The sequence below is a fragment of the Phyllobates terribilis genome, unplaced genomic scaffold (genome assembly GCF_046119375.1).
Source record: "Phyllobates terribilis strain yellow unplaced genomic scaffold, ASM4611937v1 Scaffold_2__4_contigs__length_985480577, whole genome shotgun sequence".
Classification (NCBI taxonomy): domain Eukaryota; kingdom Metazoa; phylum Chordata; class Amphibia; order Anura; family Dendrobatidae; genus Phyllobates; species Phyllobates terribilis.
In genome coordinates, this window is record NW_027362762.1 from 948,721,258 (window position 1) to 948,748,613 (window position 27,356).

Below are 27,356 nucleotides of genomic sequence, written 5' to 3' on the forward strand. Positions count from 1 at the left end.
CTCAAAGCCAAAGCAGTGGCACAAGTACTATATGACATGAGGCCAAGAGAGGGGACAATTAAATGGGCGCACCATGGGAGAGTGGTAAGAGCTTTAGGACAAATGGATTGAGCTATTTTGACCCACAATTTCCCCTCCAAATGATGGAAGAAGTCCAGGATTCTAGCATGTACTGCTGCCATGTAATACCTTCTACAATCCGGAAGGCTAAGGCCCCCCTTTTGTTTGTGTCTGATCAGAACGTCCCCCCGAATGCGTGGACGCCCACTTGCCCAGATAAATCTGCAAAAGCTACTGCGTAGTCTTTTCCAAAGATTTGAGGGAATTACCACGGGAATGGTTTGGAAGAGGTATAAGAGTTTAGGTAGGACGTTCATTTTTAGTATATTTATTCTGCCGAACCAGGAAAAATCCTTCACCGGCCAAGAAATAAGATCTCTATGGAGTTGTTCAATAAAGGGCCCAAAATTAAGATAAAATAGATGGGAGAGGTCTCTATGAATACGAATTCCTAAGTATTTGATACCCTGTGAGGGCCAGGCAAAGGGAAAGTTGGACTGGATGGAATCCTGTATGGATTTGGGAAGGGAGACATCGAGGGCCTCAGACTTCGCTGCATTGATTTTAAAATTTGACCATGTACCAAAGTAATCTATTTCAGCCATAACAGCAGTGATGGATGTATGTGGTTGAGTGATATATACTAGTACATCATCAGCAAATGCAGAGCACTTGTACTCGGTTCCTCCCACCTCAATCCCCCTAATATCGGGGTTATCGTGAATTGATGAGAGCAGTTGCTCCATCACTAGGATGTATAAGAGAGGGGACAGAGGACATCCCCGGATTGCGATAGAGGGCCATGATTTTGGCTATAAAAGGGTCCCCTATCCCAAGCTTTTTAAGAGAATAATATATGGCGTGCCAGGAGACTCTATGGAATGCTTTCTCAGCATCCAACGAGAGTATCTAATTACAAATTTTTAACTGCATCTAGCCCAAGCAATACTTTGGGCCTAGTAGCAGTGTCTGCTAGTCAGCAGATTAACCCAGCTGTTAAGCAAGCTACACCACCTGTAGTTTGGACACTTAATTTTTTCAAAGGAAATGGTTCGGGCCCCCGGGACACTCAGTGAAGAGCATCGGGGAGGCAGTCCAAGGCACAAGGGCTGGGACTGGGGGTAAGATGCCTTGCGATGGACCGCCAAGCTCGATCCTTATAAAAGCTTTTTAACTGCAGCAGCTTTAGTGGACGCTAATGGAGCTGGAATTACCGTGGCTGCTGGCATGAGACTTGCCCTCCAATAGATCCTTGTAAAAGGATTTAAAGTGTACTCATTCAAATTAGAGAGACAATTTAAATTAAAAAGATTAGACCTGCCCACACCGCAGGGGGGCTCGCTCGACCCACCAGCGGACAGGCACCAGTATTGGGAGAGGGGGGCTGGTCGTCAGGGTCCACCGCGACTCTGGCACAAACCCGGCGACACGGAGGTCGCATGGGCAGGAACGGACTGGCCGTGTCGGCTTCGCACTTTTTTGGTTTTAGAAGGGCATGACATGCCTATATCTGTGTCTCCCCCTCCTTTTACTCCTCCACCTCTTTTCTTTTCGCATGACTATATGTACTTGTCACTTTTCCATCTGTTAGTTGTGTCTTCTGAGCAGTTTGTCAGCTTTTGGACACCTTTGAAGTGTTTTCTATGTGTTTTCTTTGTGTTTCTATGTCTTTTTGTTTGTCTGCCATTGGTTTTAACGGTGTTCGAAGGTGTTCGACGAATAGTTCGACGAACAGTTCGGCGAACATACGGGTGTTCGAGGAACCGAACCGAACTCGAACACTACGGGGGTGGCTCAACACTACTAGTAAAGGCTAGGTACAAGCACAGTAACCAACACTGTCGCTGTACTTATTATATATGTGACTGACATGTTTCTATCTATCTAATCTATGTGTGATGCTCTAATCTTTCTGCTCTACATTGTCGGGTACCGGTGTATGCCGCTGCTGCATTGCTGGCTTTTCATGTTTCACTGTGAGCACTGTTCCCATCGATTTGAGCAATCACTGTAATGCCACAACCATCATGGCTGTGACATTACAGTGAGTGGCAGACAATCCCTGCATGATTGGTGCTCTAAATAGGGCCAAACATGCCCGAGCATCTCGAAAGTACTCGGCGAGCTCCGAGCATCTCGAGTACTGAGATGCTCGGGCGAGTACCGAGCAGAGGCGAGCATGCTCGCTCATCACTAGCTATTAGTCACACCCCTCCACTGTCATCCCCCTCCCACCAATACTAATGAAAATGTATAAATAGGCTGTATGGATCATAACAGATATATACACCTGATGAAGGCTAGTCAGCCGAAACTTGTGGTTAAGTTTTATTAAGTTTTTTAAATTTGTCATATTTTATCTAGCAACCTTTTGTCAGGTTTTTAAGATTAAAAATCTTTGTTCTACCTTCCACATTGGAACTATTCCCAGGAATCGTCCACGGCAACCAAGCAGCAAACCACCACCAGGGATCCATATTGGAGACACGTTCTTTTCAGAGTTGTACCTGCTTGCACAACTCCATGAGGTGAGTTTAATCGCTTGCATCCTACTTTGATGTTACACTTTTAATACTACGCTTATATAGCGCTCCTGTTTTTCCTCCCTTTCTCCCTAGGCATTTTTTTACCATTCATTCCTCAGGATGGGTTCATCCTGCTCCCTTCTTTCTCGGATCACACCCACTGCATTCCAGCCTTGTTGCCCCTCCATTTCGAAGAACATGACCCTGGGTTCCAGCCGTCAGCTCTTGTCACCTTTGAGGCAAGTGTTCTTCCTCTACTGTCCACTGGTTGAATGAGATGTGATGACGGGTCCCAAACTCTTTGATGAATCCCCTTCTCCGGTTCTGGTCAAACATAGCGGGCCCAATAGCACTACTCCAGCCCTATCCTAGCTGGCTACCTTGTCTGTTTCTTCCAACCAGCCTAGACCCCCCAGTCTGCTCATCAGTTCCAGGATCTTGGCTCTCCTGTCCGGTCCACAAGAACCCCAGCGGTGAAGGCTGTGGTCTGGGTTCAGGTCTTGGTGGTTTCAGGAAAGCAGCAGGTTCTGGACCACATGCTCCTGCCACTTCTGCTGTCATGCCAGCCTCCTCTGGCTCCGACATTCCTCCGGTCACTCCCTTGGGAATCTCACATGATTTGGCCATTTTTGCTGCCCACTAAACACAATACAGTGTATGAATCACTAAATGAATACAGGAAAAATTTTCAAAGCTTTTTTGGAGTGTTATATGCCACCTAAATGTACCCCAGAGCACAGAATACTCTATTGATGAGTAAGTGAATATAGAAAAATGTTTCAACGCTTTTTTGGATAGTTATTGCCACACAAATGTACCCCAGATCACAGAATACTCTATGGATGAGGAATTCAATACAGAAAAATGTTTCAATGCTTTTTTGAGTGTCATATGCCACAGAAATGTACCCCAGAACATGGAATACTCTATGGATGAATAAGTGAATACAGAAAAAAATTTCAACGTATTTTTGGAGTCTTACATAACACCAAAATGTACCACAAAGCACGTAATAATCTATGGATCACTATATAGTCAATTTTTTCACACAAAAAAAAAAGAATACGGTCAACTGCCGCAGCTATATATTTAGCAATGGACTGCAAAGCCCTAATCCCTGCCTAGAGACTGTATTCAGCCACACTCCTTGCTCCTTCAACTCGCTCTCTCTCTCTAGGGTAAATGCAGAAAGTGTCTGATACAAACATCAAAACACAAGATTAGCCCTTAGAAGGAATATTAGTTTAATGTTTCAACTCCAGCACCAGTATCAGCACTATAAGACTATGAACAACACACCTGGACAAGCACTCTCTCCCTCTAATAAGAATTGTCACAGAGCTGTGCAATGGCGTCTGTGTGCCAAGCCTGGCAGTGCCTGTCCTTTTATAACTTCTAAATGATGTAATACGGCCAGCCAATCACTGTAATGCTACTGCCAAGATGGCTACGACATTACAGTGACACACAGGCAATCCCCACATTCTTACTGGCTGTGTAACAGGCGCTAAACATGCGGGCCAGGGATTCAAGTTTGAAATCGAGCACCGCCCATTGCTCGCCGAGTAACGAGCACATCCAAGAACCCAGATGCTTGAGTGATATCCGAGTATCACTGAGCATATTCGCTCATCCCTAGTTTTTAATTTTTACAATGGACTCTGGCTCTACTGAATTGTCAAGGTCCCTATACCATCTAACCACCACTGGTGGCCCAAAGAGGGGTAAGCAACAAACCGCCTGATTACACGCATACACTCAGGGGTACCGTAGCAGAGTGCAGACCTCACTGAGGCTGGTCCCTTACACATCTCCCATTGTGTTCCATAAATTCTATCTACATCTCTGTTCAGTTAGCTCCCATTGTGGTGATTAATTTTAGGAAATAATATGTAAACATATATAAAATAATGTAACATAGTAACATAGTTTTTAAGGTTGAAGGAAGACTAAGTCCATCTAGTTCAACCCATAGCCTAACATGTTGATCCAGAGGAAGGCAAAAAAAAAACATGTGGCAAACACTAAGCTCCACATTGGGGGAAAAAAAATCCATCCTGACTCCATACGGCAATCAGACTAGTTCCCTGGATCAACGCCCTATCAAGGAATCTAGTATATATAACCTGTAATATTATACTTTTCAAGAAAGGCATCCAGGCCCTTCTTAAATTTTATTAGTGAATCACTCATTACAACATTATGCGGCAGAGAGTCCCATAGTCTCACTGCTCTTACAGTAAAGAATCCGCGTCTGTGATTATGATTAAACCTTCTTTCCTCCAGACGCAGAAGATGCCCTCTTGTCCCCGTCTCAGGCCTCAGAGTAAAAAGATCAGTAGAAAGGTCTTTGTACTGTCCCCTCATATACTTGTACATAGTAATAAGATCACCCCTAAGCCTTCTTTTTTCCACAGTAAATAACCCCAAGTGTAATAACCTGTCTTGATATTGCAGACCCCCCAGTCCTCTAATAACCTTGGTCGCTCTTCTCTGCACCCGCTCTAGTTCAGCTATGTCTTTCTTATACACCGGAGACCAGAACTGTATACAGTATTCTAAGTGTGGTCGCACTAATGACTTGTATAGAGGTAAAATTATCTTCTCCTCATGAGCATCTATGCCTCTTTTAATGCATCCCAATATTTTATTTGCCTTTGCAGCAGCTGCCTGACACTGGCCACTAAACGTGAGCTTGTCGTCCACCAATTCACCCAGGTCTTTTTCAGTTACAGTTTTGCCCAGTGTTTTACAATTAAGCATATAATTATACATTTTATTTCCTCTTCCCAAGTGCATTACCTTACATTTATCCCCATTAAAGCTCATTTGCCATTTATCAGCCCAAGCTTCTAGTTTACATAGATCCTCCTGTAATATAAAATTGTCCTCCTCTGTATTGATTACCCGGCAGAGTTTAGTGTCATCTGCAAATATTGAAATATTACTATGTATGCCCCCTACAAGGTCATTAATAAATATGTTAAAAAGAAGCGAACCCAATACTGACCCCTGTGGTACCCCACTGTTAACTGAGACCCAGTCTGAGTGTTTTCCATTAATAACCACCCTTTGTTTCCTATCACTACCAATTCTTAATCCACATACATATATTTTCCCCTATCCCCAATGTTCTCATTTTATGTATCAACCTTTTGTGTGGAACCGTATCAAAAGCTTTTGAAAAGTCCATATACACAACATCCACTGCATTTCCTTAGTCCAGTCCGGAACTTGCCTCCTCATAAAAGCTGATCAGATTAATTTGACAGTAACGGTCCCTCGTAAACCCATGTTGATATTGGGTCATGAGGTTATTCTCCTTCAGATACCCTAGTATAGCATCTCTTAGGAAACCCTCCAGGATTTTACCCACAGTAGAGGTTAAGCATACTGGCCTATAATTTCCACGTTCGTTTTTGTCCCCTTTTTGAATATTGGCACCACATTTGCTATATGCCAGTCCTGTGGTACAGACCCTGTTATTATGGAATCTTTAAAGATTAAAAATAATGGTCTATCTATGACATTACTTAATTCCTGCAGTACTCGCGGGTGTATCCCATCCGGGCCCGAGGATTTGTCAACTTTAATGATTTCTAGACGCAGCTGTACTTCCTGCTGCAAGTGACATTTAATGGAGAATTTTTGTCATCACTAAATCATTTGGCTTTTTCCTCATCCTCATCCACCATTTCACCCAGACTATTTTTAAGGGGGCCAACAATATCATTTTTTAGTTTTTTACTATTTATGTAGTTAAAGAATATTTTGGGGTTATTTTTACTTTCTCTGGCAATGAATCTCTCTGTCTCAATCTTTGCTGCCTTGATTTTGGTTTTTACAGAATTTATTTAATTTTCGGTATTTATTTAATGCCTCATCACTACCTACTTGCTTTAATACTCTAAATGCTTTCTTTTTGTCACTTATTGCACCCTTTACAGCTCTATTTAGCCATAGTGGTTTCCTCCTATTTTTAGCATGTTTATTCCCATAGGGTATATATTGTGCATCCTATTCAGGATGCTAATAAATGTCTCCCATTTGCTTTGTGTAGTTTTATGTCTCAGGATATCGTCCCAGTTTATTGCACTAAGATCATCTCTCAACCGTTGGAAATTTGCCTTCCTGAAGTTTAGTGTCGTTGTAACCCCTCTACTACACATCATATTAAAGGATAAATGAAAACTTGTTATTTTGTGATCACTATTAGCCAAGTGACCCCCAACTCGTATATTTGATATGCGGTCTGGCCTGTTGGTTAATATTAGGTCTACCAGTGCCCCCCTTCTTGTTGGGTCCTGAACCAGTTGTGAAAGGTAATTGTCTCTCAAAGTTGTCAAAAACCTATTACATTGTTTCTGTTCCCCTATGTATTTCAGGGTAGTTGAAGTCCCCCATAATAATGACTTCTCCTTGAGTCTATGCTTCATCTATTTGCTTTATGAGGATATTCTCCGCTGCTTCCATTATTTTTGGAGACTGATAACAAACCCCTATTAGTAATTTTTTATTTTTTCCCCCTCCCCTTATCTCAATCCACAGGGACTCTACATTTTCATTAGAATCGAAATATTTTCACGCAAGATGGGTTTTAAGGATGATTTTACATATAAACACACACACCCCCCTCACTTGTTTGTACAGTCATTTCTGAACAGACTATAGCCCTGTAAATTAACTGCTCAGTCATGGCTCTCGTCCAGCCATGTCTCAGATATTCCCACCATGTCATAATTATTTTCCAACAAAATTAATTCTAATTCCTCCATTTTGTTGGTGAGGCTTCTGGCATTAGTGTACATGCATTTTATGTATCTCTCTATACCTCTATTCCTTCCTACTATATTGACTGTTCTAACCCCACCCCCAATTTCTTTATTTGTGCCCAGGTCACTATCTGCACTATCTTCCCCACCTATAAAATGAATACCCTCTCCCCCAATCCTTAGTTTAAACACTCCTCCAACCTTCTAGCCATTTTCTCCCCCAGCACAGCTGCACCTTCCCCATTGAGGTACAGCCCGTTCCTAGCGTAGAATCTGTAGCCAACTGAGAAGTCAGCCCAGTTCTCCAGAAACCCAAACCCCTCCTTCCTACACCAATTCCTGAGCCACTTATTTATCTCCCTAATCTCCCGTTGCCTCTCTGGCGTGGCACATGGTACAGGTAGTGTTTCAGACAATACCACCTTGGAGGGCCTTGCTTTAAGCTTGCAGCCTAATTCCCTGAAATCATCCTTAAGGAACTTCCACCTACATCTAAATTTGTCATTTGTGCCAATGTGCACCATGACCGCTGGGTCCTCACCAGCCCCTCCCAGTAATCTGTCAACCTGATCAGCGATGTGCCGGACTCGAGCGCCAGGTAGGCAGCACACTGTCCGATGATCCCTGTCTTTGTGACAGATTGCCCTATCTGTTCCCCTAATAATTGAGTCCCCCACTACCAGCACCTTCCAAGCCTGCCCTGCTCTCCTATTTCTCCCCTTACTGGAGCTGACACTCCTCCGGCTTTCAGAGGACATGCCTTGCTGCAGCAGTGCTACCCCTGTACCGACAACCCCCTCATCTGCCAACTTTGCAAACTTATTGAGGTGTGCCAGATAAGGACTAGCCTCCCTGGCAGTCTTCCCTCTACCCCCCTTCTAACTGTTACCCAGCTAGCTGCCTCACTGTCCTGCAGCTCCCTATTACCACTCTCCCCCACATCTACCCCAGTGAGCAGCAGACTCCTTTCCATATTGTCAATGGATCTCAGTGTTGCCAGCTGCTCATTTAGATCCAGAACCTGGGCTTCCAAACGCACAGCGTGCACACATCTTGCACAGCAGTATGCACCCACGACCAGCTGTTCAAGGATTGCATACATGTGGCAAGATGTACACTGGATAGCATTGTCAATAATGGAGCTCATTTCCTAATGGGGATTGCACTAGACAGAATGTTAAGTAAAAAGAAATGTAAAGAATTAATAAAATACAGACAGCAATTCAGTCCAAATTCCTCCCTTCCAAACTCCCTGAATCCAATTCACTGAAAAACAAGTCACACACTTACTTCTGTTTGCACTTACAATCCGGTCACACTCAGCTCATTCACACTCGCTACGGAAGAAGATTTAAAGAGGTTTTTTTTTTCTCTTTTAGCAGCAATCCAACCTACAGCTCAATGCACTACCAAATGTAAATTCTTATCACTAAGTGTAATGTTTTTTTTTCCACAGGTTTATAAACGGATGAAACACAACACAACAGGGCGCTCAAAAGATTTTTAAATTCTACTAGGAGGGCATCTCCCATTTTTTAGGCGCCAACCAGATATACGAGTGGAATTCATATAGCTCCCATTGTGTTCTATAAATGCTATAGCTGTATACCGTTAGTTCCCCCTTCATTTTAGGAAAGCAATATACTGTATAAATAATACAAAATGCTGTAAATGCTTACCACTACTTAGTGTAATGTTTCCTTTCCATGGACTTACAAATGTTGGATGAGACACGACACACGTTACTGACGCCCCATTAATTCCACTTCTCCTGATTGTGCTGATCACTGACCACGCCAAGTCTAGATCTTCCAGTTTGGTAGTATTTATATCATCTGAATGTGGGATCCAGGAGATTTCGGCAGGTGGATTCCCACCAATAGCTCCACACTCTGGAGATCCGTCACTGCTTACCTTCAGGAATGTAGACGGCTCAGCTGAGAAAGGACATGACATTTGGTTATTAGAACAATGGGTAGGATTTGAGTAAATGTCACGCAGGGGTAATCTGTATTATTATTATTATTACTTATTTGTCCCTTGCTACAAAGTTTTACCAGGAATAAGAAGGGATATCCATTGCATATGTCCAGAGGCAAACATAGAAATCATCAGGCTCCATAGCAGAAGTCCCAAGTGGGCCTCCCCTCCAAACAATAATAATATTCGGCGGGGTCACAGAAGAACATACCCCACAACTTTGCAAACCTTACAAAGTAATTTTGGCCCTATTGAAGCTCCTTAGTGTTCCCACACACTAAGATACCCATTTCATGGCCCCCATAAAGTATGATGCCAACAAATGTGCCCCCCAAACACAGTAAGATACCCCAATAGTGAATTCATCCACAGGTACTCTCCACACGCTCAGGATGATGACCCTACAGTTCCCCTCACACAGTATGATACTCCCACCGTGACCCCAACACAGTATGATGAATCCATAGTTCCCCAAACACAGTATGATAGCATCAACGCAGCCCTCTGTACAATATGATGGCCTGCGCACCGCACTCCATACAGTATGATGGCAATACATACAGTATAGTAGCTCTCTATACAGTATAGTAGCCCCCACACAAACCTCCACACTCTATAATGGTCTGCACCCATTAAAACGGCCCCTACTAACCCTCAAAACAGTGTAATGACTCCCCAACTAGCCCTACAGACTGTATAATGGCCCCCACAGCCCTCCACACAATATAATGGCCCCCACACAGCTCTCCAAGTAGTATAATTGGCATTCACACAGCCCCCCAAACAGTATAATGGCCACCACACAGTCCTTTAAATAGTGTAATGGCCTACACGTAGTCCGCCAAATAGTATGATGGCTCCTCAAATAGCCCTTCAAGTAGAATGATACCCCCTCCAAATAGTATGATGCCCCCACATAGCCCTGAAAATAGTTTGATGGTCTCCACAAAGCCCTTCAAACATTATGATGGCCCCCACAGAGCCCTTTAAATAGTATGATGGTCTCCATAAAGCCCTCCAAATAGTATGATAGCCCACACATAGCCCTCCAAATAGAATGATCACCCACCAAGTAGCATGATAGCCCCCATAGTACTTCAAATAGTATGATGGCCCACAATGTACTCATTGATTAAAAAAATACCTCCCCCGCTGCTCTGGTCTCTGCAGTGTGTTGTCTAGTGCAGTGACGTCATCGCTCCCGCTGCGCTAAGACATCAGACGCACAGGGAGAATAATGGACGATGGAGCGTCAGCTGACGGCCCACACTTCCATCATTGCTTTCAGCTGTATCTGCATCCAGGATGTAGATACAGTTGAAAGTTGAGCAGGGGGCCAGATGAAGGTGCTGGTTCTGGGCCCTCCAGACTCATGAGCCTCATAGCGGTCGCATGGTCTGATGCTATCAGTGGTACGTCACTGGATGTGTCATAAAATCATCTGGGACCAATGATGATCCTAAGAGTAGCATTGGCTTTCAGTGATGACTGCTCTACAGCCCTTTAAGCCGGACCTTAAAGGAAATCTGTCAGCATGATTTCGTATGTGCACATGTAGGCTACATGATGTAGCTTTTTCTAAAACAAGTCCAACAATACCTTTACATGGTCAGTCCGTTTCTCCATTACTGAGAAATCAGAGCTATGCAAATGAGGTTGCAGAGCAATTATAGATCTCAAGCCTCTGTTACTCCAGCTCTATACCCTACCCAGTGAAAGCAAGTTTTAACATCTCTACAGGTTTCTTTTACGAAACTGCCTGGCGATTTGCAGGGGTAAAACTCTGGACAGCCTCTCTGAACCAAATTCCATAAAAGATAAGGTTGGATATACAGCATCTGTAAGTTCTGTGTTTCTCAATAATCAAATGACATAACTGGACAGGACACTGCCTCAACATGGTCAACATTCCCCTCCTGCTGCTGTAAACAATCCCATTAAATGTAACCTGTCACGTCAGATAACGCTGTCGGCTTTTAGTCATACAGGAGTGCCAACATGACTACTGTCATCTCTCAGTAAACAGTGAGCAGTGACTGTAAGCATGCCCCAGAATTTTGACTGACAGCTCACTTTACAGTGTTTCAATGCAGGGCAGGCTGTCAGTCAAAGTGCCACAGGGTGCTCTCAGCCGCTGCTCAATGTTTACTGAGAGATGACTGTAGACACACCTCTATGACTGAAAGCTGACGGCTGTAAAAACACAAATAAAATAAATAATACACATTTAAATATTAAACATTTTTCTAAATACCTTTAATGAGCAAAAATATATTCTTTACTTAGTGCAGAATTCAAAGATGGCAACTGCCATATATCATTGTGCAGCCCGTCCTAGATTTCAGAGATGTCCTAGATTTCAGGATGGGCTGCATGAAGCACGAGACAGACGCAGTAAAACTGTCAGGCTGACTGTTTATCTTCTCCTTTAGTCCGTCTCCACTCAGTGTCCTGTCAGGTTCATGGAACAGAGGAATGGGAGTGAACGATAGCTGAGCGGAAACTGTTAGGCTGACTGTTTACCTTCTCCTTTAGTCCGTCTCCACTCAGTGTCCTGTCAGGTTGATGGAACAGAGGAATGGGAGTGCGTGATGGCTGAGCGGAAACTGTTAGGCTGTTTAGCTTCTCCTTTAGTCCAGCTCCACTCAGTGTCCTGTCAGGTTGACGGAACAGAGGAATGGGAGTGCACAATGGCTGACTGACTGCTCTGAAGTGAACTTTGTCTCGAGCAGATGTCCTTCATGTAGCTAGTCCTACTGCCTGTCCTCAGAATTCTAGAACAGGCTGCACAATGAAATATGGCAGTCACAATGATTTAATCCTGACAGAGTGGACTAGATAAAGCATAGCTTTTTGCTCAATAAAAGTATTTCTCGGAGAACCCCTTTAATTAACATTATCCAGTGGGACAGGTTCCCTTTAAACCTCATGATCACAAATACATACAGTATGGGCCTTTCCTTAACCAATCTGTAAACCTGACATATATTGATGTATCGATGTATTGTATGTATGATGTATTGATGTACCTTGCATCCTTTCCCTCGACTATCTGTGACTCTTAAACAAATTGTAGATGATTTGCATATTGTGAACGTATCTGTAGGGGGCAGTGGTCTTACCAGAAGCGCAATCATGAAGTTGTATGTGGCACCCCTGCGGGGGATTACCACAGGATCCATAGGCGCAGGGGGAGATGTACACTTGGGCACGCACAACACCTTCCACCCCAGGTCTGAGGGAAGGAGTCAGTTTCCAGGGAGACAGAAAAAGCGGCAGTTAGTCTTGTGAGGGATGAAGGAGGAGAGAGACAGAGAGCTGTTGGCTGAGGACCAGTTAAGCCCTGAACTAGGAAACAGGTCGGTGTTGTGAAAGCACCCTAGAGAGAGGGACGGAAGCTAGAAGGAGAAAGAAAGAGATAAAACTATTATCCCTTTAGCTCACCCGAACACAGGAGTCCGAGATTGCTATTAATTCAGGAATAGCATAGAAAACCCGGACAGATCAGGAGGATCTACTCTCCCTGAAGAAGAAGGGGAAAGAGTTGCCAAACTTGATCAAGTATAGGACCAGGGGCCCAGAAAGAGAATTGGTAGCCCCAAGGAAAGGTCCTCATTGTCAGTTGTGGAGAAGGACCCCAAAGAAAGTAAAAGGTGGCAGGTTCAGCTTAAGGCAGGACTGACCCCAAACAACGCACACATTGTTAGAGGAGGCCTCACAAATCTCCAGAGTGAATATCTCTACCTGCACCGAAAACCTGGTTACCCTCCTGAACTGTACCTGTTACCGGACATCAGTAAAAGAAAGGTACTAAAACAAAGAGTTAATGTGTGTGTGTGCCTACTTTGACATTACTGCCTATAGCGTTCGTACAAGCCGTATGCCGATCACCTCAGCAACCATACACAGCGCTGGTAACCGATTTTACCAGTTACCACAGGAGGCGTCAGGACACAATACTCCCATCATCCTGACCCCCCATCCCTTTACTGACGGTCCAGGCCACGGAACCGGGAACCGACCAACCGTGATCCCCACAGAAGTAACCCATCCATCCCGGTATTCGAGTACCCCTACCCCTGTCGACCGACTCAGTTTGGCGTCACGAACAGGATACCGGGCCCGGTAGAACCGGGTACTGTGTGCTTAAATTGGACTTTATTGAAAGTTTGTGTACTGTAAAACGGGCCGTCATTACTGCGTCATAGAGAAATTAAACTGCGTCACAGAGCGGAGAGAGTCGCAGAGGCGCGGCTAAAGAAGCGCGAGGATAGCCCTGCCGTTTTGTTTTTTTTTAGAGTCACCGGTGACTGAAGGAGTTGATCGTAGTGGCTGGCAACGGTTAACTAGGGGGGCACCATCATGAGTGAAGCAAACAATATCCGAGACCTTGAGGGAGGGGAAGACCAAGACGCAGCAGCAGCCGGTTCCTCAGCTGGTGAAGGAGCCGCAGCATCTGGAGCGATGGCCCCAATAATGCCAATTGCCTTGCTGTATGTCCCGGGGGCCAAATGGTTACCGATGTATGAAGGTAAAGCCGGTACCTTAGCAGCTTTCAAACGTAAAATGTGTGTGGTGCTGGACATGTATGCAATGACAGGAAAGCAGCGAGCCTCCGTGGTGCAGGGACAACTAATAGGTGCAGCGGAGCTAGAAGCTGAGACTTGGAGCGATGCTGATGGAGATTCTATAGAAAATGTGTTTGATAAGCTCAAAGCTGCTTTTGAAAAACGCACACAGTCTGAACTAAGGATGCTATTCTACCAATGCAAGCAGAGACCGAAAGATTAGAGATGAGCGTTGTTCTACTCGAACTGTTCGCCAATCTCAAATTTGAGCTGTTTTGGGCGGTGTTCGAGCCGTTCGGCGAACACGAACGATTTGAGAAAAATTCGGCTGTTCGAGGTTATGTTCGATAACTGTTCGTGCACCAAAATCATAACTGGATTTTTTCTCAGTAATGATGAAAATTAATGTTAATACGCAGCTTGAGTGTACAGCGGGGTGGGGGGAGGGGCAGGGGATGGATCTCTGCAGGAATAATGAAGATCTCCATTTTTTTTTCTCTTTCCCGCATTTACAGTGGGGAGGTGCAATTTGTCAGCCTATAAGCAGCGCACACACGGAGCGAAGTGCTTTTTTCACACAAGCAAGGGCATGTGTCATTGGCAGTGTATGTCACATGTCCTTGCCCTATAAGACCAAGCCATTTTCCCCGTCGCCACCATTTTCTCACTGCTGCAGCTGCATGTTAGACGGCACCGCTGTTGCTGTGTGCGCTATACCTTGTTAATTTCAAGCCAATTTTCGCACAAATCTACAGATAGCTTGGGAGTAGAGAATAGTTGTGATTGCAGTCCTTTTAAGGACTAGGTTACAGCATTTCCTACGACTTTTATCAGGCAGGTCTGTGCTCTTAAATAGATAGATTGTGGGAGTAAAGACTAATTGTAATTGCAGTCCTTTTCAGTACTAGGTTACATCAGTTCCTATCAGTTTTTGCCAGGCAGGTCTGTGCCAGTGCTGTGCAAGTTTTTTTCACAGCATTTGGCTGAATCTAGCAAAGCTAATCCTTTTTGGCCTATTGCAGAGTGTGTTAGTCAGTGGAGTAGCCTATCTGTGTTGCAAGATATACCACCTGTGTATAGAATACCAATTTTTTACTGCACCTAGTGAAGTAAAATCTTTTGGGCATAGCATCATTCTATTAGTCCATCTATACTGACCTCCATCAGGTTGCAAATTAAAAATAATTTTTTGTCTGCATCTAGCTCTGAAAAAATATTTGGCCTTCTAGCAGTGTGTGGGACTTTCTCTATTAGTCTATCTATACTGACCTCCATCAGGTTGCAAACTGAATATATTTTTTTTCTGCATCTACCTCTGAAAAAATATTGGGCTTCTAGCTGTGTGTGGGACTTGTTCTATTAATCCATCTATACAGACCTCCATCAGGTTGCAAACTGAATATAATTTTTTTCTGCATCTACCTCTGAAAAAATATTTGGGCTTCTAGCAGTGTGTGGGACTTGTTCTATTAGTCGATCTATACTGACCTCCATCAGGTTGCAAACTGAAAATAATTTTTTGTCTGCATCTAGCTCTGAAAAAATATTTGGCCTTCTAGCAGTGTGTGGGACTTTCTCTATTAGTCCATCTATACTGACCTCCATCAGGTTGCAAATTAAAAATAATTTTTATCTGCATCTACCTCTGAAAAAATATTGGGCTTCTAGCTGTGTGTGGGACTTGTTCTATTAATCCATCTATACAGACCTCCATCAGGTTGCAAACTGAATATAATTTTTTTCTGCATCTACCTCTGAAAAAATATTTGGGCTTCTAGCTGTGTGTGGGACTTGTTCTATTAGTCCATCTATACTGACCTCCATCAGGTTGCAAACTGAAAATAATTTTTTGTCTGCATCTAGCTCTGAAAAAATATTTGGCCTTCTAGCAGTGTGTGGGACTTTCTCTATTAGTCCATCTATACTGACCTCCATCAGGTTGCAAATTAAAAATAATTTTTATCTGCATCTACCTCTGAAAAAATATTTGGGCTTCTAGCTGTGTGTGGGACTTGTTCTATTAGTCCATCTATACTGACCTCCATCAGGTTGCAAACTGAATATATTTTTTTTCTGCATCTAGCTCTGAAAAAATATTTGGCCTTCTAGCAGTGTGTGGGACTTTCTCTATTAGTCCATCTATACTGACCTCCATCAGGTTGAAAATTAAAAATAATTTTTATCTGCATCCAGCTCTGAAAAAATATTTGGCCTTCTAGCAGTGTGTGGGACTTTCTCTATTAGTCCATCTATACTGACCTCCATCAGGTTGCAAATTAAAAATAATTTTTTGTCTACATCTAGCTCTGAAAAAATATTTGGCCTTCTAGCAGTGTGTGGGACTTTCTCTATTAGTCCATCTATACTGACCTCCATCAGGTTGCAAACTGAATATATTTTTTTTCTGCATCTACCTCTGAAAAAATATTGGGCTTCTAGCTGTGTGTGGGACTTGTTCTATTAATCCATCTATACAGACCTCCATCAGGTTGCAAACTGAATATAATTTTTTTCTGCATCTACCTCTGAAAAAAAATTTGGGCTTCTAGCTGTGTGTGGGACTTGTTCTATTAGTCCATCTATACTGACCTCCATCAGGTTGCAAACTGAAAATAATTTTTTGTCTGCATCTAGCTCTGAAAAAATATTTGGCCTTCTAGCAGTGTGTGGGACTTTCTCTATTAGTCCATCTATACTGACCTCCATCAGGTTGCAAATTAAAAATAATTTTTTGTCTGCATCTAGCTCTGAAAAATTATTTGGCCTTCTAGCAGTGTGTGGGACTTTCTCTATTAGTCCATCTATACTGACCTCCATCAGGTTGCAAACTGAATATATTTTTTTTCTGCATCTACCTCTGAAAAAATATTTGGGCTTCTAGCTGTGTGTCGGACTTTCTCTATTAGTCCATCTATACTGACCTCTATCAGGTTGCAAATTGAATATAATTTTTTTCTGCATCTAACCCAGCCAATAGTTTTGGCCTAATACCACAGTTTGGCCACTCAGCTCTGCTCGGTTCCCATCCATTGTTTTTTTGTGCAAACAACTCCAGAGTTGTGAATTAGTTAACCACCAAAATGAGTGGAAAAAGGCCTGCTACTGGTGGAAAGGGGAATAGGCGTGTTGGGAAGGGGAAAAAAGGTTGTGTCCGTGGGGTAGGTGTTAAAGCAACAGTAACATCTGCAGAAGAAAGACCATCTTCCAGCCAAACTAAAATGTCTACTTCTTTTAGCGGACAATGTGATAAGATCCCTTTCTTACGGCCACGCCAATCGCTACAAATTCCAGATGAGGCACAAAAACAGCAGGTGCTTCAACGGATATCAAGTGCTCCTTTAAGTGGGCTCTCCTCCACATCAACTTCAACATCACAAATACTCCAGTCCTCAAAGGTGTCACCCCAATCGCACTTGCTTCCTCACAGCTTCCAAATCTCCAGCTGCCCGTCTGAGTATGAGATAGAACAGATGGTTGAGTCTGCAGAGCTGTTTACTCATACTATAGCCTGGGAATCAGAGGTCGACTCTAGCGCTTCTGTGAATCCAGACGAGGAAATGATCTGCACTGATGCCCAGAATCTTTATGAATCGGATCCAGGACCAGACGCAGAAGGTTCTGACCATAATGTAGACCCTCATTCCCAAACTGTAACTCCTGTTGGTGGAGACAATGAGGAAGACGATGATGAGACTCAAATACCTGATTGTAGCGACAACTTTAGTTTTTTGTCAGGGCAGGAACAGGTTGGCTCTGAGGACGACGGGTGTGATAACGCATAGGGTGATGATGATGAGGTTGGAGATCCCACTTACTGTCAACCCACAGTCAGCCAAGAGATGAGGTCAGCAGAGGAGGTGGAGGAAGATGCTAGTGACGACGAGGTCAGGTTGCGCCTTCCTGGACAGAGACGTATTACTGGAAGCACGTCAACAACTGCATCCTCAAACACAACTCTGCCTCTCACCACAAGTTGTGGTGGCTCTTCAGGTCGCATGGGTGCTAAGCCTTGCATAGCCTGGGCATTTTTTCAGATCGATAAAGATGACCCAACTCGTGTTATCTGTAACATTTGTCAGCAAAAGCTAAGTAGAGGCCAAAAAATACATAGTTTGAGTACTTCATGCATGAACCGGCACATTGACATGAAGCATAAGTTGCAGTGGGAAGCTCAGTGTGCTACAATGCGGCCTAGCCGGCCGGGCCAACCACCGTCTGCCATATCTTGTGCATCCGCGGCCTCTTCATCCTCTGTGACTGAGGGGACAGCAGTCACACCTGTTTTGGGGCGCAGACCTGCCACCTCTTTACCCGCAACAGCCAGCGTGATTGGCAGGTCATCATTTTCTTTGGAGGTGGTAACACCAGCTGGTGTTGAGCGCTGTCCGACATCGATAGCACCACCTTTGGATCAAGGCAACCTAACATGTCCACCTGCATCTTCCTCACAGACCGGCAGTTTGCCGGGGACACCCTTATCAACCCCGTCTAAGCACAATAGCCAGCCCTCGGTCCCTCAGATGTGGACAAGTAAAAGACCATTTCCTCCTAGCCATGAGAAAGCTAAGAGGTTGAATTTCACCATCTGCAAGCTCTTGGCTACAGAAATGCTGCCTTTTCGCCTGGTGGACACAGAGGATTTTCGAGACCTTATGTCCATCGTAGTGCCCCAATACCAGATGCCCAGTCGGCACTACTTCTCAAAGAAAGGTGTGCCTGCGCTCCACCAGCATGTCGCACACAACATCACCGCTTCTTTGAGAAACTCTGTGTGTGACAGGGTGCATTTCACCACAGACACTTGGACGAGTAGGCATGGACAGGGGCGTTACATGTCGCTGACTGGGCACTGGGTAACTATGGTGACAGCAGGACAAGGGGCTGCTGTCCAAGTGTTGCCGTCCCCACGAGTTGTGCGTCAATCCTCTTTATGTCAAAGTTCCTCCACTGCTTCTGCCTCCTCAACCTCCTCTCAGTCTTCCACCTGCACCCAAAGCCTGTCTGGTCATGCCACAAGCTTTCTAACTGCGCAGAAGGGATCCTGCACACCTCCTTACTATGCTGGCAGTAGGGCTCAACGTCATCAGGCGGTTTTTACTTTTGAAATGTCTGGGAAATGTGAGTCACACAGCTGAGGAGTTGTGGTCAGCTCTGGAGAACCAATTTCATGAATGGTTGTCTCCACTGGACCTGAAACCAGGGAAGGCCGTGTGCGACAATGCTGCAAACCTGGGTGCGGCCCTTCGCCGGGGCAATGTCACACACGTGCCTTGTATGGCTCACGTGTTGAACCTGGTTGTCCAGCAATTTTTAGCCCACTATACCAGACTAGATGGCCTACTGCAGAGGGCATGGTCGCTGTGTGCTCACTTCCGCCGTTCGCATCCCGCAGCTCAGCGACTTACATCTCTACAGAAGTCGTTGGGCCTGCCACTTCACCGGCTAAAATGCAATGTGCCTACCCGGTGGAATTCAACTCTGCACATGTTGCAGCGACTGTGGCAGCACCGACAAGCCCTAGTGCAATACGTTCTGACGTATAGCCTGGGCCAACGAGATCCGGAGGTTGGGCAAATCACGCTGGAGGAGTGGTCTCAGATCAGGGACCTATGCACCCTTCTGCACAGTTTTGAAATGGCGACGAGGATGTTTAGTGCTGACGATGCCATTATCAGCATGACTATTCCGGTGATTTACATGCTGGAGCACATGGCAAACAGAATTCGGAGTCAGGTGGTGGCACAAGAGGAGGTGGAGGAATTAGAGGAGGAGGAGTTGTATGCGGAAGGGCTAACATCTGCAAGGTCCAGACGGTCGGCAGCACCAAGGCGGCAGGCATGTGAGGGTGGGGGAGATGGTTTTACCAGGGCACATGGTAGCAGCCAAACTAGTGAGGAAGGTGCAGGAGCCCAGGAAGAAGTGGAGGATGAACTGATGGAAGACTCATCAGATGAGGGAGACCTTGATCACATTTCTGTTGTGCGAGGTTGGGGGGAGAGGACAGAGGAAGGAAGCATGATTGTTACCTCGCCACCAACACAACAGGGACTTGGTGCTCCTGGATGCGCAACACACATGAGTGCCTTCTTGCTGCACTACCTGCAACATGACCCTCGAATTGTGAGAATTAGAAATAATCCTGACTACTGGGTTGCCACACTGTTAGATCCCCGGTACAAAAGTAAATTTGCAGAAATTATTCCTGCCATAGAAAGGGATGCACGCATGCAGGAGTATCAGCAGAGACTGTTGCAGAATCTTACATGTGCTTTTCCACAAAACACCAGTGGTGCACGTAGTGAATCTCACAGTTCCAACTTGCCAACCGTGGGACCGTCAAGTGTTCAGCACTCAAACCGTAACAGAACCACAGTATCTGCTGGTAACATCAATTTTGCGGAATCATTTCACCACTTTTTTAGCCCATCCTTTGCAAGGCCACAGGAGACAAGAAGTCTGACACATAGTCAACGCCTAGAGACGATGGTACAGGAGTATCTCCAAGTAAACATTGAAGCCATGACTGTGTCACTGGACCCTTGCTCTTTTTGGGCTTCCAATCTGGATAAATGGCCGGAGCTAGCCACTTACGCCTTGGAGATCTTGTCATGCCCTGCAGCCAGCGTTCTGTCTGAACGTGTGTTCAGCGCTGCTGGTGGTGTGCTGACAGATAAGCGCACGCGGCTCTCCACTGATAATGTAGACAGACTCACGTTCATAAAGATGAACAAATCATGGATCCGAAACAACTTTTCTACCCCTGTGTCATCCTGGGGAGAGTAAAAGCTTGATGATTGGTTAAAATCACCCTACCAACCGTTTTAAGCTTTCAAATTACTAATCATGTTTATCTGTATCTTGACTGGAAAATAATTTGGGCTTTGTAGCAGTGTGCAGCACTGATCCTATTAGCCCATCTATACTAAGCTCCACCAGATTTAAAATTAATAATAATTTTTAGCTGCATCTAGCCCGGAAAATAATTTTGGGGCTCCGAGATGTGCAAGACACATAAGTGCCTTCTTGCTGCACTACCTGCAACATGACCCTCATATTGTCAGAATTCGAAGTAATCATGACTACTGGGTTGCCACACTCTTAGATCCCCCAAACTTTTCGATCAACCTTTTCATTTTAATAAAGACCCAAAAAATGGTCATTTTTGAATTTATAAGTAGTGTTGAGCCACCCCCGTAGTGTTCGAGTTCGGTTCGGTTCGTCGAACACCCGTGTGTTCGCCGAACTGTTCGTCGAACTGTTCGTCGAACACCTTCGAACACCGTTAAAACCAATGGCAGGCAAACAAAAACACATAGAAACACATAGAAAACACCTTCAAAGGTGTCCAAAAGCTGACAAACTGCTCAGAAGACACAACTAACACATGGAAAAGTGACAAGTACATATAGTCATGCGAAAAGAAAAGAGGTGGAGGAGTAAAAGGAGGGGGAGACACAGATATAGGCATGTCATGCCCTTCTAAAATCCAAAAAGTGAGAAGCCGAGACGGCCAGTCCGCTCCTGCCCGTGCCACCTCCGTGTCGCCGGGTTTGTGCCAGAGCCGCGGTGAACCCTGACGGCCAGCCCCCCTCTCCCAATACTGGTGCCTGTCCGCTGGTGGGTCGAGAGAGCCCCCCTGTGGTGGAGGCAGCTCTAAGCTTTTTAATTTAAATTGTCCCTCTAATTTGAATGAATACACTTTAAATCCATTTACAAGGATCTATTGGAGGGCAAGTCTCATGCCAGCAGCCGCGTAATTCCAGCTCCAGTAGCGTCCACTAAAGCTGCTGCAGTTAAAAAGCTTTTATAAGGATCGAGCTCGGCTGTCCACCGCAAGGCATCCTACTGCCAGTCCCAGCCCCTATGCCTTGGGGTGCCTCCTGATGCTCTTCACTAAGTATCCCGTGGTCCCGAAGCATTTCCTTTGAAAAAATTAAGTGTCCAAACTACAGGTGTTGTAGCTTGCTTAACAGCCGGGATAATCCGCTGACTAGCAGACACTGCTACTAGGCACAAAGTATTTCCTGGGCTAGATGCAGTTAAAAATTTGTAAGTAGATACTCTCGTTGGATGCTGAGAAAGCATTCCATAGAGTCTCCTGGCACGCCATATATGATTCTCTTAAAAAGCTTGGGGTAGGGGTCTAGGGGACCCTTTTATAGCCAAAATCACGGCCCTGTATCACAATACGTCACCTAGGCTGAAGATAAATGGAACTGTAGCACCGAGGGCTCGGTTGCTACAGACGTATTGCACCTCACCCAGAGGTGTGATATCTCACTCTCAGATAAGGATGGAGTGTGGATCAGGACCCGACACCTGCATGCATTACACCACATTGCCGTGGGGCAGGGCGACCAATATGCCCCTGAGATGGGCACGACAGTCCCTGTCCCTGGCTGGAGTGGGGGGAGGGAACACTGAGGAAGGGGAACCCTGCAGTGCAGGAGCAGGGAGGAAGCAGTTCCTGGGTGCATTGAGAAGGGAGTATAAAAGGTTGGCACCATCTTAGTTCAGTGCAGAGAAGTCTGAGCAGAAGTGGCAGGGAGCAGGGGCTCTGCATGAGCTCTGCTCCGGAGGCGGGCCTAGTAACAGAGGCCAGGCCTGCAAGAGGGAGAAGGAAGGAAGAGGAGCGGAGAAGGCTCCAGGAACGAGGAATGAAGGGATCCCAGGGGTGCGGACGGGCGAGTCGCCACCGCACGCCCAAATCCACCTGCGTGGAGGGGTCAGGCCAAAAGGGGAGACCGGTCCCCGAACTAGTGGAGGCAGGAAACGACCCTCAGCTAGAAACCGGAGGCTCTGACATTTTATGTGGCGCAGCCCCTTGCTCCACCCGCTAGGAAGGCACCACATAGGGTCAGGGAAACTGGCGCCAAGTTTACCAAGAGGAGGCCCGAGGCAGCCGGACAGAAGTGTTGGTAAGAAAGGCCAGACAAAGGACACACAAAGGGGGTCCTGTGAAGCGCTCCAAAGTTATCTGGGAGTTGTCTGAGCCCCTCACCTGGTGAGCACAGTACGACGTGGGCAGCCGTTACCTGCAGACGTGGTCTGGATAATAAGAACTGTGAGTAAAGGCCCTGAACTGCATCACTGACTCCGTGTTGTTACTGCTGCTGCCCTGCACCATCACCCCCATCCTCCGCATACACTGCCCTGAGGCTATACTCCTCCCGTGGGGAGTTATGCTACGCTCTGCTGCACCCACAACACCAGCCTTAGCGGTCTGCCCTGTAGCGGCGGTTCACTCTGACCGCAATCCACGGGTGGCGTAGTCGGACATTTAAACATCAAAACCACATAAATAGTTCCGCCACTGGTTTGACCGCCCTGAGCCACGGAACCGGATCGCCGCCACGAAGACTACAACCACCAGCATCCACCAAAAAGGGTCCGGCTCCGGGTGTCCCAAGGCCCAGGGGGTGCGTCAGAACATTTTCATCACCTTTCACAATCACCAATGGGACAAGGCAGGGATGTCCTCTGTCCCCTCTCTTATACATCCTAGTGACGGAGCACCTGCTCTCATCAATTCGCCATAACCCCAATATTAGGTGGATTGAGGTGGGAGGCACCGAGTACAAGTGCTCTCTATTTGCTGATGATGTCCTAGTATATATCACTCAATCACATATATCCATCACTGCTGTTATGGCTGAAATAGATCACTTTGTTACATGGTAAAATTTTAAAATCAATGCAGCGAAGTCTGAGGCCCTCGATGTCTCCCTCCCTAAATCCATATAGGATTCCATCCAGTCCAACTTTCCCTTTGCCTGGCCCTCACAGGGTATCAAATACTTAGGAATTCCTATTCATAGAGACCTCTCCCATCTATGTTATCTTAATTTTGGGCCCTTTATTGAACAATTCCATACAGACCACGGTTGGCAAGTTGGAACTGTGAGATTCACTACGTGCACCACTGGTATTTTGTGGAAAAGCACATGTAAGATTCTGCAACAGTCTCTGCTGATACTCCTGCATGCGTGCATCCCTTTCTATGGCAGGAATAATTTCTGCAAATTTACTTTTGTACCGGGGATCTAACAGTGTGGCAACCCAGTAGTCAGGATTATTTCTAATTCTCACAATTCGAGGGTCATGTTGCAGGTAGTGCAGCAAGAAGGCACTCATGTGTGTTGCGCATCCAGGAGCACCAAGTCCCTGTTGTGTTGGTGGCGAGGTAACAATCATGCTTCCTTCCTCTGTCCTCTCCCCCCAACCTCGCACAACAGAAATGTGATCAAGGTCTCCCTCATCTGATGAGTCTTCCATCAGTTCGTCCTCCACTTCTTCCTGGGCTCCTGCACCTTCCTCACTAGTTTGGCTGCTACCATGCGCCCTGGTAAAATCATCTCCCCCACCCTCACATGCCTGCCGCCCTGGTGCTGCCGACCGTCTGGACCTTGCAGATGTTAGCCCTTCCGCATACAACTCCTCCTCCTCTACTTCCTCCACCTCCTCTTGTGCCACCACCTGACTCCGAATTCTGTTTAACATGTGCTCCAGCATGTAAATCACCGGAATAGTCATGCTGATAATGGCATCGTCAGCACTAAACATCTTCGTCGCCATTTCAAAACTGTGCAGAAGGATGCATAGGTCCCTGATCTGAGACCACTCCTCCAGCGTGATTTGCCCCACCTCTGAATCTCGTTGGCCCAGGCTATACGTCAGAACGTATTGCACCAGGGCTTGTCGGTGCTGCCACAGTCGCTGCAACATGTGCAGAGTTGAATTCCACCGGGTAGGCACATCGCATTTTAGCCGGTGAAGTGGCAGGCCCAACGACTTCTGTAGAGATGTAAGTCGCTGAGCTGCGGGATGCGAACGGCGGAAGTGAGCACACAGCGACCGTGCCCTCTGCAGAAGGCCATCTAGTCTGGGATAGTGGGCTAAAAATTGCTGGACAACCAGGTTCAACACGTGAGCCATACAAGGCACGTGTGTGACATTGCCCCGGCGAAGGGCCGCACCCAGGTTTGCAGCATTGTCGCACACGGCCTTCCCTGGTTTCAGGTCCAGTGGAGACAACCATTCATGAAATTGGTTCTCCAGAGCTGACCACAACTCCTCAGCTGTGTGACTCACATTTCCCAGACATTTCAATGTAAAAACCGCCTGATGACGTTGAGCCCTACTGCCAGCATAGTAAGGAGGTGTGCAGGATCCCTTCTGCGCAGTTAGAAAGCTTGTGGCATGACCAGACAGGCTTTGGGTGCAGGTGGAAGACCGAGAGGAGGTTGAGGAGGCAGAAGCAGTGGAGGAAAAATGACATAAAGAGGATTGACGCACAACTCGTGGGGACGGCAAGACTTGGACAGCAGCCCCTTGTCCTGCTGTCACCATAGTTACCCAGTGCCCAGTCAGCGACATGTAACGCCCCTGTCCATGCCTACTCGTCCAAGTGTCTGTGGTGAAATGCACCCTGTCACACACAGAGTTTCTCAAAGAAGCGGTGATGTTGTGTGCGACATGCTGGTGGAGCGCAGGCACACCTTTCTTTGAGAAGTAGTGCCGACTGGGCATCTGGTACTGGGGCACTGCGACGGACATAAGGTCTCGAAAATCCTCTGTGTCCACCAGGCGGAAAGGCAGCATTTCTGTAGCCAAGAGCTTGCAGATGGTGAAATTCAACCTCTTAGCTTTCTCATGGCTAGGAGGAAATGGTCTTTTACTTGTCCACATCTGAGGGACCGAGGGCTGGCTATTGTGCTTAGACGGGGTTGATAAGGGTGTCCCCGGCAAACTGCCGGTCTGTGAGGAAGATGCAGGCGGACATGTTAGGTTGCCTTGATCCAAAGGTGGTGCTATCGATGTCGGACAGCGCTCAAGACCAGCTGGTGTTACCACCTCCAAAGAAAATGATGACCTGCCAATCACGCTGGCTGTTGCGGGTAAAGAGGTGGCAGGTCTGCGCCCCAAAACAGGTGTGACTGCTGTCCCCCCAGTCACAGAGGATGAAGAGGCCGCGGATGCACAAGATATGGCAGACGGTGGTTGGCCCGGCCGGCTAGACCGCATTGTAGCACACTGAGCTTCCCACTGCAACTTATGCTTCATGTCCATGTGCCGGTTCATGCATGAAGTACTCAAACTATGTATTTTTTGGCCTCTACTTAGCTTTTGCTGACAAATGTTACAGATAACACGAGTTGGGTCATCTTTATCGATCTGAAAAAATGCCCAGGCTATGCAAGGCTTAGCACCCATGCGACCTGAAGAGCCACCACGACTTGTGGTGAGAGGCAGAGTTGTGTTTGAGGATGCAGTTGTTGACGTGCTTCCAGTACTACGTCTCTGTCCAGGAAGGCGCAACCTGACCTCGTCGTCACTAGCATCTTCCTCCACCTCCTCTGCTGACCTCATCTCTTGGCTGACTGTGGGTTGACAGTAAGTGGGATCTCCGACCTCATCATCATCACCCTGTGCGTTATCACACCCGTCGTCCTCAGAGCCAACCTGTTCCTGCCCTGACAAAAAACTAAAGTTGTCGCTCCAATCAGGTATTTGAGTCTTATCATCGTCTTCCTCATTGTCTCCACCAACAGGAGTTACAGTTTGGGAATGAGGGTCTACATTATGGTCAGAACCTTCTGCGTCTGGTCCTGGATCCGACTCATAAAGATTCTGGGCATCAGTGCAGATCATTTCCTCGTCTGGATTCACAGAAGCGCTGGAGTCGACCTCTGATTCCCAGGCTATAGTATGAGTAAACAGCTCTGCAGACTCAACCATCTGTTCTACCTCATACTCAGACGGGCAGCTGGAGATTTGGGAGCTGTGAGGAAGCAAGTGCGATTTGGGTGACACCTTAGAGGACTGGAGTATTTGTGATGTTGAAGTTGATGTGGAGGAGAGCCCACTTAAAGGAGCACTTGATATCCGTTGAAGCACCTGCTGTTTTTGTGCCTCATCTGGAATTTGTAGCGATTGGCGTGGCCGTAAGAAAGGGATCTTATCACATTGTCCGCTAAAAGAAGTAGACATTTTAGTTTGGCTGGAAGATGGTCTTTCTTCTGCACCTACCCCACGGACACAACCTTTTTTCCCCTTCCCAACACGCCTATTCCCCTTTCCACAAGCAGCAGGCCTTTTTCCACTCATTTTGGTGGTTAACTAATTCACAACTCTGGAGTTGTTTGCACAAAAAAACAATGGATGGTAACCGAGCAGAGCTGAGTGGCCAAACTGTGGTATTAGGCCAAAACTATTGGCTGGGTTAGATGCAGAAAAAAATTATTTTTAATTTGCAACCTGATGGAGGTCAGTATAGATGGACTAATAGACCAAGTCCCACACACCGCTAGAAGCCCAAATATTTTTTCAGAGCTAGATGCAGAAAATTTTTTTATTCAATTTGCAACCTGATGGAGGTCAGTATAGATGGACTAATAGACCAAGTCCCACACACTGCTAGAAGCCCAAATATTTTTTCAGAGCTAGATGCA

At 46.1% G+C, this 27,356-nt stretch overlaps 1 protein-coding gene across 1 annotated transcript in view; it reads right to left on the reverse strand.

Moving 5' to 3' along the window:
• Positions 1-27,356, reverse strand: part of LOC141248321 (titin-like) — a 250,459-nt gene that overhangs the window by 190,539 nt on the left and 32,564 nt on the right. The window contains exon 3 of the mRNA XM_073669345.1: positions 9,037-9,294. Within this exon, the coding sequence (XP_073525446.1) occupies positions 9,037-9,294 (258 nt within the window). The remainder of the gene's footprint in view (positions 1-9,036; positions 9,295-27,356) is intronic.